Source organism: Anomalospiza imberbis, unplaced genomic scaffold, assembly GCF_031753505.1.
Source record: "Anomalospiza imberbis isolate Cuckoo-Finch-1a 21T00152 unplaced genomic scaffold, ASM3175350v1 scaffold_82, whole genome shotgun sequence".
Lineage (NCBI taxonomy): Eukaryota > Metazoa > Chordata > Aves > Passeriformes > Viduidae > Anomalospiza > Anomalospiza imberbis.
In genome coordinates this window covers 190847-208108 of record NW_027100436.1, presented here as the reverse complement: position 1 = coordinate 208108, position 17262 = coordinate 190847, and the positions used below count along the sequence as shown (strand labels likewise).

The 17262-nt window shown below is 58.4% G+C and overlaps 2 protein-coding genes across 2 annotated transcripts in view; one reads left to right on the top strand and one right to left on the bottom strand.

Annotated features, from left to right (window-relative positions):
- LOC137467848 (protein-glutamine gamma-glutamyltransferase K-like) overlaps positions 1–6606 on the bottom strand; it is a 27046-nt gene extending 20440 nt beyond the window's left edge. The window contains exon 1 of the mRNA XM_068179260.1: positions 6580–6606. Within this exon, the coding sequence (XP_068035361.1) occupies positions 6580–6606 (27 nt within the window). The remainder of the gene's footprint in view (positions 1–6579) is intronic.
- A 239-nt stretch (positions 6607–6845) lies between these two features.
- CHD8 (chromodomain helicase DNA binding protein 8) overlaps positions 6846–17262 on the top strand; it is a 41484-nt gene continuing 31067 nt past the window's right edge. The window contains 13 exon segments of the mRNA XM_068179259.1: positions 6846–7199; positions 8908–8985; positions 8987–9118; positions 9121–9264; positions 10121–10211; positions 10214–10326; positions 10328–10391; positions 10394–10515; positions 11797–11865; positions 11867–11887; positions 12246–12425; positions 13913–13981; positions 14080–14135. Coding sequence (XP_068035360.1) covers positions 6861–7199; positions 8908–8985; positions 8987–9118; positions 9121–9264; positions 10121–10211; positions 10214–10326; positions 10328–10391; positions 10394–10515; positions 11797–11865; positions 11867–11887; positions 12246–12425; positions 13913–13981; positions 14080–14135 — 1478 coding nt within the window. The 5' untranslated portion in view covers positions 6846–6860.

The following is a 17262-nucleotide window of genomic DNA, read 5'->3' as shown; positions in this document are numbered from 1 at the left end:
ATTTTTTTTCTTGTACAATTTCACCCATTTTTGTGCCATTTTACCCATTTTTTGTACAATTTCACCATTTTTGTGCAATTTTGCCCGTTTTTTGTACAATTTCACCCACTTTTGTGCAATTTTATCAATTTTTTTGTGCAATTTTACCCATTTTTGTGCCATTTTACCAACTTTTGCACATTTTTACCCATTTTTTGACCATTTTTACTTTCTACCCTTTTTGTTCAATTTTTACCATTTCCTTTTACCCTTTTTGTCCATTTACATTTTACCCGTTTTTGCCCCATTTCCACCTGATTTCCCATTTTTTACCCAATTTCCTCTGGTTTTGCCATTTTTTCCCGATTTCCCCGGTTTTTGCCCCATTTTTTGCCCGTTTTCCCCAGTTTTCCCCCATTTTCCCGTTTTTTACCCGATTTCCCCGGTTTTCACCCCATTTTTTTGCCCGTTTTCCCCATTTTCCCGTTTTTTTGCCCGATTTCCCTGCTTTTGCCCGTTTCCCTTGGTTTTTGCCCCATTCCCCTTTCCCCCCATTTCCTTTTCTTTTTCCTTTTCCCCTTTTTTCCCCATTTTTCCCCATTTTCCCCCATTTCCTCATTTTTCTCAATTTCCCTTTTTTCCCTTTTCCCCCGTTTTTCCCAATTTCCCCGTTTTTCCCCATTTTTGCCCAATTTCTCATTTTTTTCCAATTTCTCCTTTTTTCCTCTTTTTTCCTCCTTTTTTTCTCTTTTTTTCTTTTTCCCCCTTTTTTTCCTCTTTTCCCCAATTTTCCCCTTTTCCCCACTTTTTCCCCAATTTCCCCTTTTTTCTCCTTTTCCCCCATTTCCCCCCCTTTTTTCTCTTTTTCCCCTTTTTCCCAATTTTCCCCTTTCCCCCTTTTTCCCCCATTTCCCCTTTTTCCCTTTTCTCCCAATTTTTCCCTTTTTTCCCCTTTTCCCCCTTTTTTCCCGATTTTCCCCTTTTTCCCCCCAATCCCCCATTTTTCCTTTTTTCTCCCAATTTTCCCCTTTTTCTCGATTTTCCCCTTTTCCCCCAATTTCCCCCTTTTTTCCCGATTTTCCCCCTTTTCCCCTCAACCCCCCCCTTTTTCCCCCCAATCCCCCCTTTTTCCCAATTTTCCCCTTTTTTCCCCTTTCCCCCTTTTTTCCAAATTTTCCCCTTTTTCCCGATTTTCCCCATTTTCCCCCCAATCCCCCTTTTTCCCCCCTTTTCCCCTTTTTTCCCCTTTTTCCCCCCAATCCCCCTTTTCCCCCATTTTTTCCCAATTTTCCCTTTTTTCCCCTTTTTCCCCCAATCCCCAATTTTCCCATTTTCCCCCTTTTTTCCCCCAATCCCCCATTTTTCCCTTTTTCTCCCAATTTCCCCCTTTTTCCCTTTTTTCCCCCCAATCCCCCTTTTCCCCCAATTTTTCCCCTTTTTCCCGATTTTCCCCTTTTCCCCCCTTTTTCCCATTTTTCCCTTTTTCCAATTTTCCCAATTTTCCCTTTTCCCCCCCAATCCCCCCTTTTCCCCCCTTTTTTCCCGATTTTCCCCTTTTTCCCCCCAATCCCCCTTTTTCCCCTTTTCCCCCCTTTCCCCCGTTTTCCCGATTTTCCCCTTTTTCCCCCAATCCCCCATTTTTCCCTTTTTTCCCAATTTCCCCCTTTTTCCCTTTTTCCCCTTTTTCCCCCAATCCCCCATTTTTCCCATTTTCCCCCCCTTTCCCCCCTTTTTCCCTTTTTTCCCGTTTTTCCCCCAATCCCCCCAATCTCCCTTTTTCTCCCAATTTTCCCCCTTTTTCCCGATTTTCCCCTTTTTCCCCCAATCTCCCCTTTCCCCCGTTTTTTGCCTTTTTTCCCCCTTTTTTCCGATTTTCCCAATTTTTCCCCCATTTTTCCCTTTTCCCCCATTTTTTCCCAATTTTCCCTTTTTTCCCCTTTTTCCCCCAATCCCCCATTTTTCCCATTTTCCCCCATTTTTCCCCCCTTTTTCCCGATTTTCCCCTTTTTCCCCCCAATCCCCCTTTTCCCCCGTTTTTCCCCCGTTTCCCCCGTTTTTCCCCTTTTTTCCCCTTTTTCCCCCAATCCCCCTTTTCCCCCGTTTTTTCCCCCGTTTTTCCCCTTTTTCCCCTTTTTCCCCCAATCCCCCTTTTCCCCCGTTTTTCCCCTGTTTTTCCCTTTTTTCCCCCAATCCCCATTTTTTCCCCTTTTCCCCTTTTTCCCCTTTTTCCCCCCAATCCCCCATTTTTCCCATTTTTCCCTTTTTTCCCCCTTTTCCCCCCAATCTCCCCTTTCCCCCGTTTTCTCCCATTTTTCCCCGTTTTTCCCGATTTTCCCCTTTTTCCCCCAATCTCCCCTTTCCCCCGTTTTTTGCCTTTTTTCCCCCTTTTTTCCGATTTTCCCAATTTTTCCCCCATTTTTCCCTTTTCCCCCATTTTTTCCCAATTTTCCCTTTTTTCCCCTTTTTCCCCCCAATCCCCCATTTTTCCCATTTTCCCCCGTTTTCCCCCCGTTTTTCCCTTTTTTCCCCTTTTTCCCCCCAATCCCCGTTTTCCCCCCCCTTTCCCCCCGTTTTTTCCCTTTTTTCCCCTTTTTCCCCCAATCCCCCTTTTTTTCCCTTTTTCCCCTTTTTCCCCCCAATCCCCCTTTTTCCCCCGTTTTTCCCCGTTTTCCCCTTTTTTCCCCATTTTTCCCCCAATCCCCTCTCTCCTCCTCCCGACCCGGCCTCTCTTTTGGCGCTGCCGCCGGTGCCCCCCCCCCGCTCCTCTCGCGGTGCGGCCCCGCCTGGTTTTTGGGCTCAGACCCCGCAGCTTTCGCCCCTTTTCCGGGTTAAATTTCCCCTCTTTTTTTTTTCGCTTTTTTCGTTTTTTTTCCGCTTTTTTCGCTTTTTTCGCTTTTTTTTTTCGCTTTTTTTTTCCGCTCTGCCCCCCCCCCCCGCGGCCGAAGGACCCCGCGCCCCCCTCAGCCACACAAGATGGCGCCGGGCCGCCCGCGCTGCCGCCTGCCCCGCGCGCTCCGGCGGCGCCGCGGACACCCCCCTCCCCGAAGGACCCCTCCCTTTCCGCTGGGGTGGGGGGGTGGCGCTTCCGGGTGGGCGAGCGCAGCGCACCGCGGCTGGCGGCGCCTCGCCCAATCAGCGCGCGGCGCCGGCGGCGCCCGGCCAATGGGAGGGCGGGCAGCGCGGCGGTGGGCGGGGCGCGGCCGCGCGCGTTGCGTTGCGTTGCGCCGCGAGCCGCTCCGTGAGGGCGCCCCTCACGCGCGCGCGGGGGGGGGGCCGCGGCCGGAGCGCCCCCCCCCATAAAAAAAAAAAAAAAAAGGGAAAAAACAACAAATTTAAACCGAAACTGATCGAAATTGACCGAAAGCGATCCTGAGGGGGAACCCCACCCCCACACCCCCGAGCTTCGCGGCGGATTCCCCTGCCCTCCCCCATCCCCATCCCCGTCCCCTCCGCTCCCTGAGGCGCCCGGCGGGACAGGTAAGGCGGGAAGCGTGAGGGGAGCGGGGCAGGGCACCGCGCTGGGACGGCAGGCTGCCCCTCGGCGGCTCCCGGTCCGCACAGTTCGGGCCGCCCGGGCCCCCAGTTCCCCCAGTTTGGGCTCCCAGTTACCCCAAATTGGGCTCCCAGTCCCCCCAGTCTGGGCTCCCAGTTCCCCCAGTCTGGGCTCCCAGTTCCCCCAGTCTGGGCTCCCAGTTCCCCCAGGTTGGGCCGCCCGGGCCCCCAGTCCCCCCAGTTTGGGCCCCCAGTTCCCCCAGTCTGGGCCGCCCGGGCCCCCAGTTCCCCCAGTCTGGGCTCCCAGTTCCCCCAGTCTGGGCTCCCAGTTACCCCAGTTTGGGCCGCCTGGGCTCCCAGTTTGGGCCGGCTGGGCCCGCAGTTCCCCCAGTTTGGGCCCCCAGTTCCCCAGTTTGGGCCGCCTGGGAGCCCAGTTCCCCCAGTCTGGGCCCCCAGTTCCCCCAGTCTGGGCCGGCTGGGCTCCCAGTTCCCCCAGTCTGGGCCGGCTGGGCCCCCAGTTCCCCCAGTTTGGGCCCCCAGTTCCCCCAGTTTGGGCTCCCAGTTACCCCAAATTGGGCTCCCAGTTCCCCCAGTCTGGGCTCCCAGTCCCCCCAGTCTGGGCTCCCAGTTCCCCCAGTCTGGGCCGGCTGGGCTCCCCAGTTTGGGCCGGCTGGGCTCCCAGTTCCCCCAGTTTGGGCTCCCAGTTTGGGCCGGCTGGGCCCCCAGTTCCCCCAGTCTGGGCCCCCAGTTCCCCCAGTCTGGGCCGGCTGGGCTCCCAGTTCCCCCCAGTCTGGGCCGGCTGGGCTCCCAGTTCCCCCAGTTTGGGCTCCCAGTTATCCCAAATTGGGCTCCCAGTTCCCCCAGTCTGGGCCCCCAGTTTCCCCCAGTTTGGGCTCCCAGTTACCCCAAATTGGGCTCCCAGTTCCCCCAGTCTGGGCCGCCTGGGCCCCCAGTTTGGGCTCCCAGTTCCCCCAGTCTGGGCCCCCAGTTCCCCCAGTTTGGGCTCCCAGTTCCCCCTGTTTGGGCTCCCAGTTTGGGCCGCCTGGGCTCCCAGTTTGGGCCGGCTGGGCCCCCAGTTCCCCCAGTCTGGTCTCCCAGTTCCCCCAGTTTGTGCTCCCAGTCCCCCCACTTTGGGCTCCCAGTCCCCCCACTTTGGGCTCCCAGTCCCCCCAGTTTCAGCCCCCCCTTTTTTTCCCAGGGCCTCGTTTTGGGTGGAAAACCCCAAATTTTGGGGGTGGTCACTTTGGGGGAGGAGGGGTCACTCTGGGGTCACTCTGGGGTCACTTTTGGGGTCATTTTGGGTCACTTTGGGGTCCCCCTGACCCCCCCTTTTCTCTCCCCACAGCCTGGAGCTCCGGAGCCCCCCCAGCCTGAGAAGAGCCCCCCAAAACCCCCCAGGACCCCCAAAAACCCCCCAGGACCCCCCAAAATCTGCCCAGAACCCCCCAAAACCCCCCAGGACCCCCAAAATCTGCCCAGGACCCCCCAAAATCTGCCCAGGACCCTGCAAAATCTGCCCAGAACCCCCCAAAATCTGCCCAGAACCCCCCCAAAAACCCCCCCCAGGACCCCCAAAACCCCCCAAGACCCCCAAAATCTGCCCAGGACCTCCAAAATCTGCCCAGGACCCCCCAAAAACCCCCCAGGACCCCCAAAATCCCCCCAGGACCTCCCCAAAACCCCCCAGGACCCCCCAAAAACCCCCCAGGACCCCCAAAATCCCCCCAGGAACCCCCAAGAATCCCCCAGGACCCCCAAAATCCCCCAGGACCCCCCAAAATCTGCCCAGGACCCCCCAAAAAACCCCCCAGGACCCCCAAAATCCCCCCTGGACCTCCCCAAAACCCCCCCGGGACCCCCCAAAGTCTCATTTTTTGGGGTCAGGACCCCCCCAAATCTGCCTCAAACCCCCCCCTGATTTCGGAACTTTGAGTTAGGAGCCCCCAAATTTCGGGTTTTTTAGGGCTGTGGCCCCCCCAGGACCCCCCAAATTTCAGATTTTCACGGTCAGCGCCGCCCAAATTTTGGGTTTTTGGGGCCCAGACCTCTGAACACGCCCAGAACCCCCCCTAAATTCCCGTTTTTTTGGGCCAGGACCCCCGAATTTCAGATTTTCGGGGTCACCACCCCCAGAAACAGCCCAAATCCCCATTTTTGGGGGCCTGGACCCCCCTGAAATCCCATTTTTCAGGGCCAGGACCCCCCACGTTTTGTACTTTTGGAGTCGGCACCCCCCAAATTTCCGATATTTGGGGTCACCACCCCCCAGCCCCCCTAAATTCCCATTTTTGGGGGCCAGGACCCCCCAGATTTCAGATTTTCAGGGCCGGGACCCCCCAGATTTCGCATTTTCGGGGTCACCATCCCCCAGACCCCCCCAGACCCCCCCCTGATTCCCATTTCTGGGCGCCAGGATCCCCCTGAATTCCCGTCTCCCAGGACCAGGACCCCCCAGATTTCGCGTTTTTGGGGTCACCGTCCCCCAGACCCCCCCAGACCCCCCCTGATTCCCATTTCTGGGGACCAGGACCCCCCCGAATTCCCATCTCCCAGGACCAGGACCCCCCAGATTTCGTAATTTCGGGGTCACCGTCCCCCAGAATCCCCCAGACCCCCCCAAATTCCCATTTCTGGGGGCCAGGACCCCCCCGAATTCCGTCTCCCAGGACCAGGACCCCCCAGATTTCGCGTTTTCGGGGTCACCGTCCCCCAGAATCCCCCAGACCCCCCCAGATTCCCATTTCTGGGGGCCAGGACCCCCCTGAATTCACGTCTCCCAGGACCAGGACCCCCCAGATTTCGCATTTTCGGGGTCACCGTCCCCCAGAATCCCCCAGACCCCCCCAAATTCCCATTTCTGGGCGCCAGGACCCCCCCGAATTCCCGTCTCCCAGGACCAGGACCCCCCAGATTTCGCATTTTCGGGGTCACCGTCCCCCAGAATCCCCCAGACCCCCCCAGATTCCCATTTCTGGGCGCCAGGACCCCCCCGAATTCCCATCTCCCAGGACCAGGACCCCCCAGATTTCGCGTTTTCGGGGTCACCGTCCCCCAGAATCCCCCAGACCCCCCCAGATTCCCATTTCTGGGCGCCAGGACCCCCCAGACCCGGGGGTCCCGCCCCCCGCCCGCCATGGCCGACCCCATCATGGACCTCTTTGACGACCCCAACCTCTTTGGGCTGGACCCCCTGCCCGAGGACCTGGTGGCCCCGCCGGCCGCCCCTCCCCCCAGCGACCCCCTGGCCGAAGCCCTGGGGCTCTCGGGGGCCCTGGACCCCCCTCCCCCCACCCCGGGACCCCCCCCGGACCCCCCGCAGGGCGGCCCTCCCCCCCGGGCGCCCCTCCCCCCCGCCGGACGCCGAGGTGCTGAGCCAGGGGAATCCCTTCATGGGCGCCTCCGCCCCTCCCCGCCCCCTCCCGCCGCCCCCCTCCCCCGCCCCGGCCCCCAAAATCGTCATCCTCAAAGCCCCGCCCCCCGGCGGCCCCGCCCCGGCCGCGCCCAACGGCGGCAAGGTCACCTTGGCCAAGGTGCTGGGGGCGGCCCCGCCCCAGATCCGGCCGGGCGTGGCCGCGGCGGGGGGCGCGGCCAAAGGGGGCGTGGCCGCGGCGGGGGGCGTGGCCGCGGGGGGCCGGCAGGTGAAGCAGCTGCTGCTGCAGCCCCTGAAGGCCGGGGCGGGCGGCCCCGGAGCGCCCCTGAAACCCGGCCTGAGCCTGGGCCCCGCCCAGGTGAGCGGGGCGGGGCGGGGGGCGGGGCTGGGTGTGGCAGGGTAGGGGTTGGGGGGGTGGGTGTGGCTGGGTGGGGTTTGGGTGTGGCCAGGTGGGGTTTGGGGGGGTTGGGTGTGGCCGGGTGGGGTTTGGGTGTGGCCGGGTGGGGGTTGAGCATGGTTGGGTGGAGTTTGGGTGTGGTTGGGTGGGGTTTGGGTGTGGCCGGGTGGGGTTTGAGGGGGTTTGGTTGTGGCTGGGTGGGGTTTGGGGGGGTTGGGTGTGGCCGGGTGGGGTTTGGGTGTGGCCAGTTCAGCTGTGAAGCCGCACCCCAGTGTCCATCCCCACTGACCGCTGTCCCTGTGTCCATCCCCGCTGTCCGTGTGTCCATCCCCGCTGACCGCTGTCCGTGTGTCCATCCCCACTGACCGCTGTCCCCGTGTCCATCCCCACTGACCGCTGTCCGTGTGTCCATCCCCACTGACCGCTGTCCCTGTGTCCATCCCCACTGACCGCTGTCCGTGTGTCCATCCCCAACTGACCGCTGTCCGTGTGTCCATCCCCACTGACCGCTGTCCCTGTGTCCATCCCCGCTGACCGCTGTCCCCGTGTCCATCCCCACTGACCGCTGTCCGTGTGTCCATCCCCACTGACCGCTGTCCCCGTGTCCATCCCCGCTGACCGCTGTCCGTGTGTCCATCCCCAATGACCGCTGTCCGTGTGTCCATCCCCACTGACCGCTGTCCGTGTGTCCATCCCCACTGACCGCTGTCCCCGTGTCCATCCCCACTGACCGCTGTCCGTGTGTCCATCCCCGCTGACCGCTGTCCGTGTGTCCATCCCCACTGACCGCTGTCCCTGTGTCCATCCCCGCTGACCGCTGTCCGTGTGTCCATCCCCACTGACCGCTGTCCGTGTGTCCATCCCCCACTGACCGCTGTCCCTGTGTCCATCCCCGCTGACCGCTGTCCGTGTGTCCATCCCCGCTGTCCGTGTGTCCATCCCCACTGACCGCTGTCCCTGTGTCCATCCCCGCTGACCGCTGTCCGTGTGTCCATCCCCAATGACCGCTGTCCGTGTGTCCATCCCCACTGACCGCTGTCCGTGTGTCCATCCCCGCTGACCGCTGTCCGTGTGTCCATCCCCGCTGTCCGTGTGTCCATCCCCACTGACCGCTGTCCCTGTGTCCATCCCCGCTGACCGCTGTCCGTGTGTCCATCCCCAATGACCGCTGTCCGTGTGTCCATCCCCACTGACCGCTGTCCGTGTGTCCATCCCCACTGACCGCTGTCCCTGTGTCCATCCCCGCTGACCGCTGTCCGTGTGTCCATCCCCGCTGTCCGTGTGTCCATCCCCACTGACCGCTGTCCCTGTGTCCATCCCCGCTGACCGCTGTCCGTGTGTCCATCCCCAATGACCGCTGTCCGTGTGTCCATCCCCACTGACCGCTGTCCGTGTGTCCATCCCCACTGACCGCTGTCCCTGTGTCCATCCCCGCTGACCGCTGTCCGTGTGTCCATCCCCGCTGTCCGTGTGTCCATCCCCACTGACCGCTGTCCCTGTGTCCATCCCCGCTGACCGCTGTCCGTGTGTCCATCCCCAATGACCGCTGTCCGTGTGTCCATCCCCACTGACCGCTGTCCGTGTGTCCATCCCCACTGACCGCTGTCCCTGTGTCCATCCCCGCTGTCCCCGTGTCCATCCTCACTGACCACTGTCCCTGCGTCCGCAGGGCGAGTCCAAGCGCATCACGCTGGTGCTGCAGCAGCCGCCGGGGCCGGGCGCGGCGCCGGGCCAGCGCCACGTGGTCCCTGGGCACGCTGCCCGGCAAGCTGCTGCTGCAGGGCGGCGCCGCCGCCGCCGCGCCCGGCGCTCCGGCCAAGGCCACGCCCGGCGCTCCGGCCAAGGTGGTGACCATCCAGCTGCAGGTGCAGCCGCGGCCGCGCCCGGCCAGCCCGGCCAGCCCCAGAAGATCCAGCTGATCCAGCAGGCCGGGGCGGGGCCCGTGGGTGTGGCCCAGGTGCCGCAGGTGGTGGGCGGGGCCGGCCAGAGGCTGACCGTGCCGCTCAAGGTGGTGCTGCAGCCGCAGGTGAGCCGGGGCTGCGGTCAGCGGGGCTGGGGGCGGTGGTCAGTGGGGTCTGGGGGTGGTCAGTTGTGTTTGGGGTGGTGGTCAGTTGTGTTTGGGGTGGTGGTCAGTTGGGTTTGGAGTGGTCAGTTGGGTTTGGGGTGGTGGTCAGTTGGGTTGGGAGTGGTCAGTTGTGTTTGGGGTGGTGGTCAGTGGGGTTTGGGGTGGTCAGTTGGGTTTGGGGGTGGTCAGTTGGGTTTGGGGGTGGTGGTCAGTTGGGTTTGGGGTGGTCAGTTGGGTTTGGGGGTGGTCAGTTGGGTTTGGGGGAGGTGGTCAGTTGGGTTTGGGGGTGGTGGTCAGTTGGGTTTGGGGTGGTGGTCAGTTGGGTTTGGGGGTGGTCAGTTGGGTTTGGAGTGGTCAGTTGGGTTTGGGGGTGGTCAGTTGGGTTTGGGATGGTGGTCAGTTGGGGTTGGGAGTGGTCAGTTGTGTTTGGGGTGGTGGTCAGTTGGGTTTGGGGGTGGTCAGTTGGGTTTGGGGGTGGTCAGTTGGGTTTGGAGTGGTCAGTTGGGTTTGGGATGGTGGTCAGTTGGGTTGGGAGTGGTCAGTTGTGTTTGGGGTGGTGGTCAGTTGGGTTGGGGGTGGTCAGTTGGGTTTGGGGTGGTCAGTGTGGCTGGGGGTGGTCAGTTGGGTTTGGGGGTGGTGGTTATTTGGGTTTGGTGTGGTGGTCAGTTGTGTTTGGGGTGGTGGTCAGTGGGGTTTGGGGGGTGGTCAGTTGGGTTTGGGGTGGTCAGTGTGGCTGGAGGTGGTGGTCAGTGTGGCTGGGGGTGGCGGTCACTCACGCTCAGCCACGCCGGTCACCGCCGCTCCCTCCCCTCCCCAGGCCGCCTCCTCGTCCGGCGGCTCCTCCGCCGGCCTCTCGGTGGTCAAGGTGCTGAGCGGCGCCGAGGTGGCCGCGGCGGGTGACCGCCGCGCCGGCGGCGCTCCTCGGCGCGGGGCGCGTCGGACGAGAGCCGCAAGCTGGAGCACCAGAAGAAGCAGGAGAAGGCCAACCGCATCGTGGCCGAGGCCATCGCCCGCGCGCGCGCCCCGCGGCGAGCAGAACATCCCGCGCGTGCTCAACGAGGACGAGCTGCCCAGCGTCCGGCCCGAGGACGAGAGGGCGAGCGCAAGCGGCGCCGCAAGGGCCCCGGCGAGCGCGGCGCCGGCAAGGAGGAGCGGCCGCGGCGCGGCAAGGGGCAGGGCGGCGGCAAGAGCAAGGGGCGGGGGCAAGGCCAGGTGAGGGCGGGGCACGGGGCGTGGCGGCGGGGGGCGGTCGGGGAGGGTCTTGTTGGGCGTCAAAGTTGGGGTTTCGTGGTGTCCATCGTGGTCTTGGTGGTCATCAAGGGTTGGTGGGCATCATCATGGTCTTGGTGGTCATCAAGGGTTGGTGTGCACCTTGGTCTTGGTGGTCATCAAGGGTTGGTGTCCATCGTGGTCTCAGTGGTCATCGTGAGTTGGTGTCCATCGTGGTCTTGGTGGTCATCAAGGGTTGGTGTCCATCGTGGTCTTGGTAATCATCAAGAGGTTGGTGTCCACCTTGGTCTTGGTGATCATCAAGAGGTTGGTGTCCATCGTGGTCATGGTGGTCATCAAACGTTGGTGTCTGTTGTGCTCAAGCATGGCCTCGATGGTCACCCGACCATGATCTTGATGGTCACTCAGCCTTGGTCACGGTCACCCAACCTTGGTCGGGCTGGTCACCTCAAGCATGACCTTGATGGTCACTCAAGCATGGTCTTGATGGTCACGGTGTCACCCAACTTGGCCGTAGCGGTCACCGAGCCTCATTGTTAACGGCACTTAATCTGCAGTGCGGTCAGTGGTCAATGGTCAGTCGGTCAGTGGTCAGTTGGTCAGTTGGTCCGTGGTCAGTGGTCAGTGGTTAGTTGTCGATGGTCAGTGGTCAGTTGGTCAGTTGGTCACTGGTCACTGGTCAGTGGTCAGTGTGGTCAGTGGTCAATGGTCAGTGGTCAGTTGGTCACAGTGGTCAGTTGGTCACGGTCACTGGTCAGCGGTCAATCGGTCAGTTGGTCAGTGGTCAGTGGTCAATTGGTCAGTGGTCATTTGATCAGTGGTCAGTTGGTCACAGTGGTCAGTGGTCAGTTGTCACTGGTCACTGGTCAGTTGGTCAGTGTGGTCAGTGGTCAGTCGGTCAGTGGTCAGTTGGTCAGTGGTCAGCGGTCAATGGTCAGTGGTCATTTGGTCAGTGTGGTCAGTGGTCAGTGTAATCACAGTGGTCACATTGGTCAGTGGTCAGTGGTCAGTTGTCACTGGTCAGTTGGTCAGTGGTCAGTTGTTCAGTGTGGTCAGCGGTCACTTGGTCAGTGGTCAGGTGGTCAGTGGTCAGTTGGTCACAGTGGTCAGTGGTCAGTTGTCACTGGTCAGTGGTCAGTTGGTCAGTGTGGTCAGCTGGTCAGTGTGGTCAGCGGTCAGTGCGGTCACTGGTCACTGGTCAGTGGCCAGCGGTCACTCGGTCACTCCGTCCGCAGCACCCATCACGCCGGTGGTTGGGAAGAGAAGCGCAAGCGCAACGCCTCCTCGGACAATTCCGACTCGGAGGCGCTGCCGGCGCCGTCCCCCGCGCCGCGACGACGACGGCGGCGTCCAGGTGAGCCCACCTGGGGGCGGGGCCACCAGGGGCGGGGCCAGAGTCACCGGGATGGGCGGGGTCACCTGGGTGGGTGGGGTCACCTGGATGGGTGGGTCACCTGGATGGGCGGGGTTACCTGGGTAGGCGGGGTCATCTGGATGGGTGGGGTTATCTGAGGTGGGGTCACCTGGATGGGTGGGGTCACCTGGATTGCATCACCTGGATGGGCGGGGTCACCTGGGTGGTCGGGGTTATCTGAGGTGGGCGGGGTCCCCCGTACGGGCGGGGGTCACCTGTGTGGTCGGGGTTATGGGGGCGGGCCGTGGTCGGCGGGCGCGGCCCCGGCGCCGGTCTCACGGGGCGGCGGCGGGCGCAGAAGCGGCGCTCGAACCGGCAGGTGAAGCGCAAGAAGTACACGGAGGACCTGGACATCAAGATCACGGACGACGAGGAGGACGAGGAGCTGGACGTCACCGGGCCGGCGCGGCCCGAGCAGCCGCCGGCGCCGCCGCCGCCCGAGCCCGGCGACGCGCTGCCCTCCATGCAGTTCTTCGTGGTGGGTGGCCTTCCTCCTCACCGTCCTCACCCTCGTCGTCTTCGTCTTGGTCTTCATCTTCGTCGTGCTGACGGTCTTTGGGACCTTCTCGACTGTCTTCGTTTTCGTTGTCTTCTTGATCTGTACAATTGTCATCATCTTGGTCATCATCATCTTCATCTTCTTGATCATCATCACCTTCATCGTTTTCTCGATCTTCATCATCTTCATCGCATTCATCATCTTCATCATCTTCTTTATCTTCTTGATCTTCATTTTCGTTGTTTTCTTCATCATCATCTCCATTGTTTTGTTGGTTTTCATCGTCATCTTCGTCATCTCTTTGGTTTTTATCATCTTCATTATCTTCATCGCTTTCATCCTGTTCTCGGTCGTCATCATCATCTTCATCGTCTTTTTGATCTTCTTGATCTTCATCACCTTCGCCGTCTTCATCGTCTTCTCCATCCCCGCTGTGTTCTCGGTGTTCGCTTTTCTCATCTTCATCGTGTTCCTCGTCTTCTTCATCCCCGTGACCTTCATCCCCTTCTCCACCACCTTCATCCTCCTCACCTCCTCCATCCCCGTGACCTTCGTCCCCATCCCGTTCCCATCATCCTCCTCATCTTCTTCATCCCCATGACCTTCATCCCCTTCTCCACCACCTTCATCTTCCTCACCTCCTCCATCCCCATGACCTTCATCCCCATCCCGTTCTCATCGTTCTCCTCATCTTCTTCATCCCTATGACCTTCATCTCTTTCTCCATCTTCATCTTCCTCATCTCCTCCATCTCCGTGACCTTCGTCCCCATCCCGTTCCCATCATCCTCCTCATCTTCTTCATCCCTGTGACCTTCATCTTCTCTATCTTCATCTTCCTCGTCCATCTCCATGACCTTCGTCCCCATCCCATTCCCATCATCCTCATCTTCTTCATCCCTGTGATGTTCATTTTCTTCTCCATCTTCATCTTCCTCCTCCATCCCCGTGACCTTCGTCCCCGTCCCGTTCCCTCCATCTGTCATCTTCATCATCGCCTTCTTGACGTTCCTCACCTCGCCCATCATCCTCCTCACCTCCTCCATCCCCGTGACCTTCCTCCTCCTCCACCCCCTTCATCCTCTTCCTCACCTCCTCCATCCCCGTGACCTTCATCCCCTCCTCCTCCACCCCCATCATCCTCCTCACCTCCTCCATCCCCGTGACCTTCATCCCCTCCTCCTCCACCTTCATCCTTCTCCTCATCTCCTCCATCCCCGTGACCTTCATCCCCTCCTCCTCCACCCCCATCCTCCTCACCTCCTCCATCCCCGTGACCTTCATCCCCTCCTCCTCCACCCTCACCCTCCTCACCTCCTCCATCCCCATGACCTTCATCCCCTCCTCCTCCACCCCCATCCTCCTCACCTCCTCCATCCCCGTGACCTTCATCCCCTCCTCCTCCACCCTCACCCTCCTCACCTCCTCCATCCTCACCCTCCTCCTCCTCCTCCTCGTCGTCCGCAGGAGAACCCGAGCGAGGAGGACGCCGCCATCGTGGACAAGGTGCTGTCCATGCGCGTGGTCAAGAAGGAGGTGAGCGGTCAGCGGCCAGCGGCCAGCGGCCTGGGCGGGGGGCGGGGTGACCGGCCGGCCTTCCTCACCGTCCTCATCCTCCTCCTCCTCCTCCTCAGCTGCCGTCGGGACAGGTGGTGGAGACCGAGGAGTTCTTCGTCAAGTACAAGAACTAGTAGGTGCCGCCGCGGCCCGGGGGGCGCTCGCGGTCACTCGCAGTCACCTCGGGGTCACTCGGGGTCAGTCACGGTCACTCGTGGTCACTCTTGGTCAGTCATGGTCACTCGCGGTCACTTTGGGGTCATTTGTGGTCTTTTATGGTCACTCTTGGTCAGTCGTGGTTCCTCATGATCAGTTATGGTCACTCATGGTCACTTTGGGGTCATCTGTGGTCTTTTATGGTTGCTCGTGGTCAGTCATGGTCACTTGTGGTCAGTTATGGTCACTCGTGGTCAGTCGTGGTTCCTCATGATCAGTTATGGTCACTCATGGTCACTTTGGGGTCATCTGTGGTCTTTTATGGTTGCTCGTGGTCAGTTATGGTCACTCTTGGTTAGTCTTGGTCAGTCATGGTCACTCGTGGTCAGTTATGGTCACTCACGGTCACTTTGGGGTCATTTGTGGTCTTTTATGGTCCCTCGTGGTCAGTTACGGTCACTCATGGTCACTTTGGGGTTACTTGTGGTCACTCTGGGGTCACTTGTGGTCAGTTATGGTTCCTCATGGTCAGTTTGGGGTCATTTGTGGTCTTTTATGGTCGCTCGTGGTCAGTTATGGTCACTCATGGTCAGTTATGGTCACTCATGGTCAGTTATGGTTCCTCATGGTCAGTTATGGTCACTCGTGGTCAGTTTGGGGTCATTTGTGGTCTTTTATGGTCACTCATGGTCAGTTACGGTTCCTCATGGTCACTTTGGGGTCACTCTTGGTCAGTTATGGTCACTCATGGTCACTTTGGGGTCATTTGTGGTCTTTTATGGTCACTCGGGGTCAGTTATGGTTCCTCGTGGTCAGTTATGGTCACTCATGGTCACTCTGAGGTCACTCATGGTCAGTTATGGTTCCTCATGGTCAGTTATGGTCACTCGGGGTCACTTTGGGGTTTTTTCTGGTCTTTTATGGTCACTCGTGGTCACTCTTGGTCAGTTATGGTCATTTGTGGTCAGCTGTGGTCACTCGGGGTCACTTTGGGGTGGTTTCTGCTCGTTTTGGGGTCGTTTCTGCTCGTTTTTGTTCATTTTGGGATGGATTTTGTTCGTTTTTGGGGCAGTTTTTGCTCATTTTGGGGTGGTCTTTCTCGTTTTTGATCATTCTGGGGTGTTTTAGTTCAATTTTTTGTGGTTTTTGCTCATTTTGGGGTCGTTTCTGCTTGTTTTGGAGTGGTTTTTGCTCATTTTGGGGCGGTTTTTGGGCGTTTTGGGGTCGTTCTGACTCATTTTAGACTGGTTTTTGCTCATTTTTCAGTGGCTTGGGGTCATTCTGGCTCACTTTGGGGTGGTTTTTTGAGCGTTTTGGGGTTTTTGCTCTTTTTTGGGGTGGTTTTTGTTCATTCTCGCTCCTTTTGGCGTGGTTTTGGGGCTTTTTTCTGGGTGATTTTTGGGCGTTTCGGGGTCTCGGGTGGCGGGCGGGGCCCTCACCTGCGCCAGGTGACGCCGGCCCCGCCCGCAGCTCGTACCTGCACTGCTCATTTTTGGGTGGTTTTTGCTCATTTTTGGGTGGTTTTTGTTCATTTTTGGTGGTTTTTGTTCATTTTTCGGGGTGATTTTTGGGCGTTTCGGGGTCTCGGGCGGGGGGCGGGGCCCTCACCTGCGCCAGGTGACGCCGGCCCCGCCCGCAGCTCGTACCTGCACTGCTCATTTTGGGGTGGTTTTTGTTCATTTTTGGGTGGTTTCTGTTCATTTTTGGGTGGTTTTTGTTCGTTTTTGGGTGGTTTTTGTTCGATTCTTGTTTGTTTTTGGGTGGTTTTTGCTCATTTTTGGGTGGTTTCTGTTCATTTTTGGGTGGTTTTTGTTCGTTTTTGGTTGGTTTTTGCTCATTTTTTGGTGGTTTTTGTTGGTTTTTGGGTGGTTTTTGCTCATTTTTCGGGGTGATTTTTGGGCGTCTCGGGCGGCGGGCGGGGCCCTCACCTGCGCCAGGTGACGCCGGCCCCGCCCGCAGCTCGTACCTGCACTGCTCATTTTGGGGTGGTTTTTGTTCATTTTTGGGTGGTTTTTGTTCGTTTTTGTGTGGTTTCTGTTCATTTTTGGTTGGTTTTTGTTCATTTTTGGGTGGTTTTTGCTCATTTTTGGGTGGTTTTTGTTCATTTTTGGGTGGTTTTTGTTCGTTTTTGGGTGGTTTTTGTTGGTTTTCGTTCAATTTTGCTCATTTTTCGGGGTGATTTTTGGGCGTTTCGGGGTCTCGGGTGGCGGGCGGGGCCCTCACCTGCGCCAGGTGACGCCGGCCCCGCCCGCAGCTCGTACCTGCACTGCTCATTTTTGGGTGGTTTTTGCTCATTTTTGGGTGGTTTTTGTTCATTTTTGGGTGGTTTTTGTTCATTTTTGGATGGTTTTTGCTCATTTTTGAGTGGTTTCTGTTCATTTTTGGGTGGTTTTTGCTCATTTTTCTGGGTGATTTTTGGGCGTTTCGGGGTCTCGGGCGGCGGGCGGGGCCCTCACCTGCGCCAGGTGACGCCGGCCCCGCCCGCAGCTCGTACCTGCACTGCTCATTTTGGGGTGGTTTTTGTTCATTTTTGGGTGGTTTCTGTTCATTTTTGGGTGGTTTTTGTTCGATTTTGTGTGGTTTTTGTTCATTTTTGGGTGGTTTCTGGTCATTTTTGGGTGGTTTTTCTTCATTTTTGTGCAGTTTCTGTTGGTTTTTGGGTGGTTTTTGCTCATTTTTGGGGGGTTTCTGTTCGTTTTTGGGTGGTTTTTGCTCATTTTTTGGTGGTTTTTGTTCGTTTTTGTGTGGTTTCTGTTCATTTTTGGTTGGTTTTTGCTCATTTTTTGGTGGTTTTTGTTCATTTTTGGTTGGTTTTTGCTCATTTTTTGGTGGTTTTTGTTCATTTTTGGGTGGTTTTTGTTCGTTTTTGGGTGGTTTTTGTTCGATTTTTGTTCGTTTTTGGGTGGTTTTTGCTCATTTTTTGGTGGTTTTTGTTCATTTTTGCATGGTTTCTGTTGGTTTTTGGTTGGTTTTTGTTCATTTTTGTGTGGTTTCTGTTCGTTTTTGGGTGGTTTTTGCTCATTTTTGGGTGGTTTCTGTTCATTTTTGGGTGGTTTTTGTTCGTTTTTGGTTGGTTTTTGCTCATTTTTGGGTGGTTTTTGTTG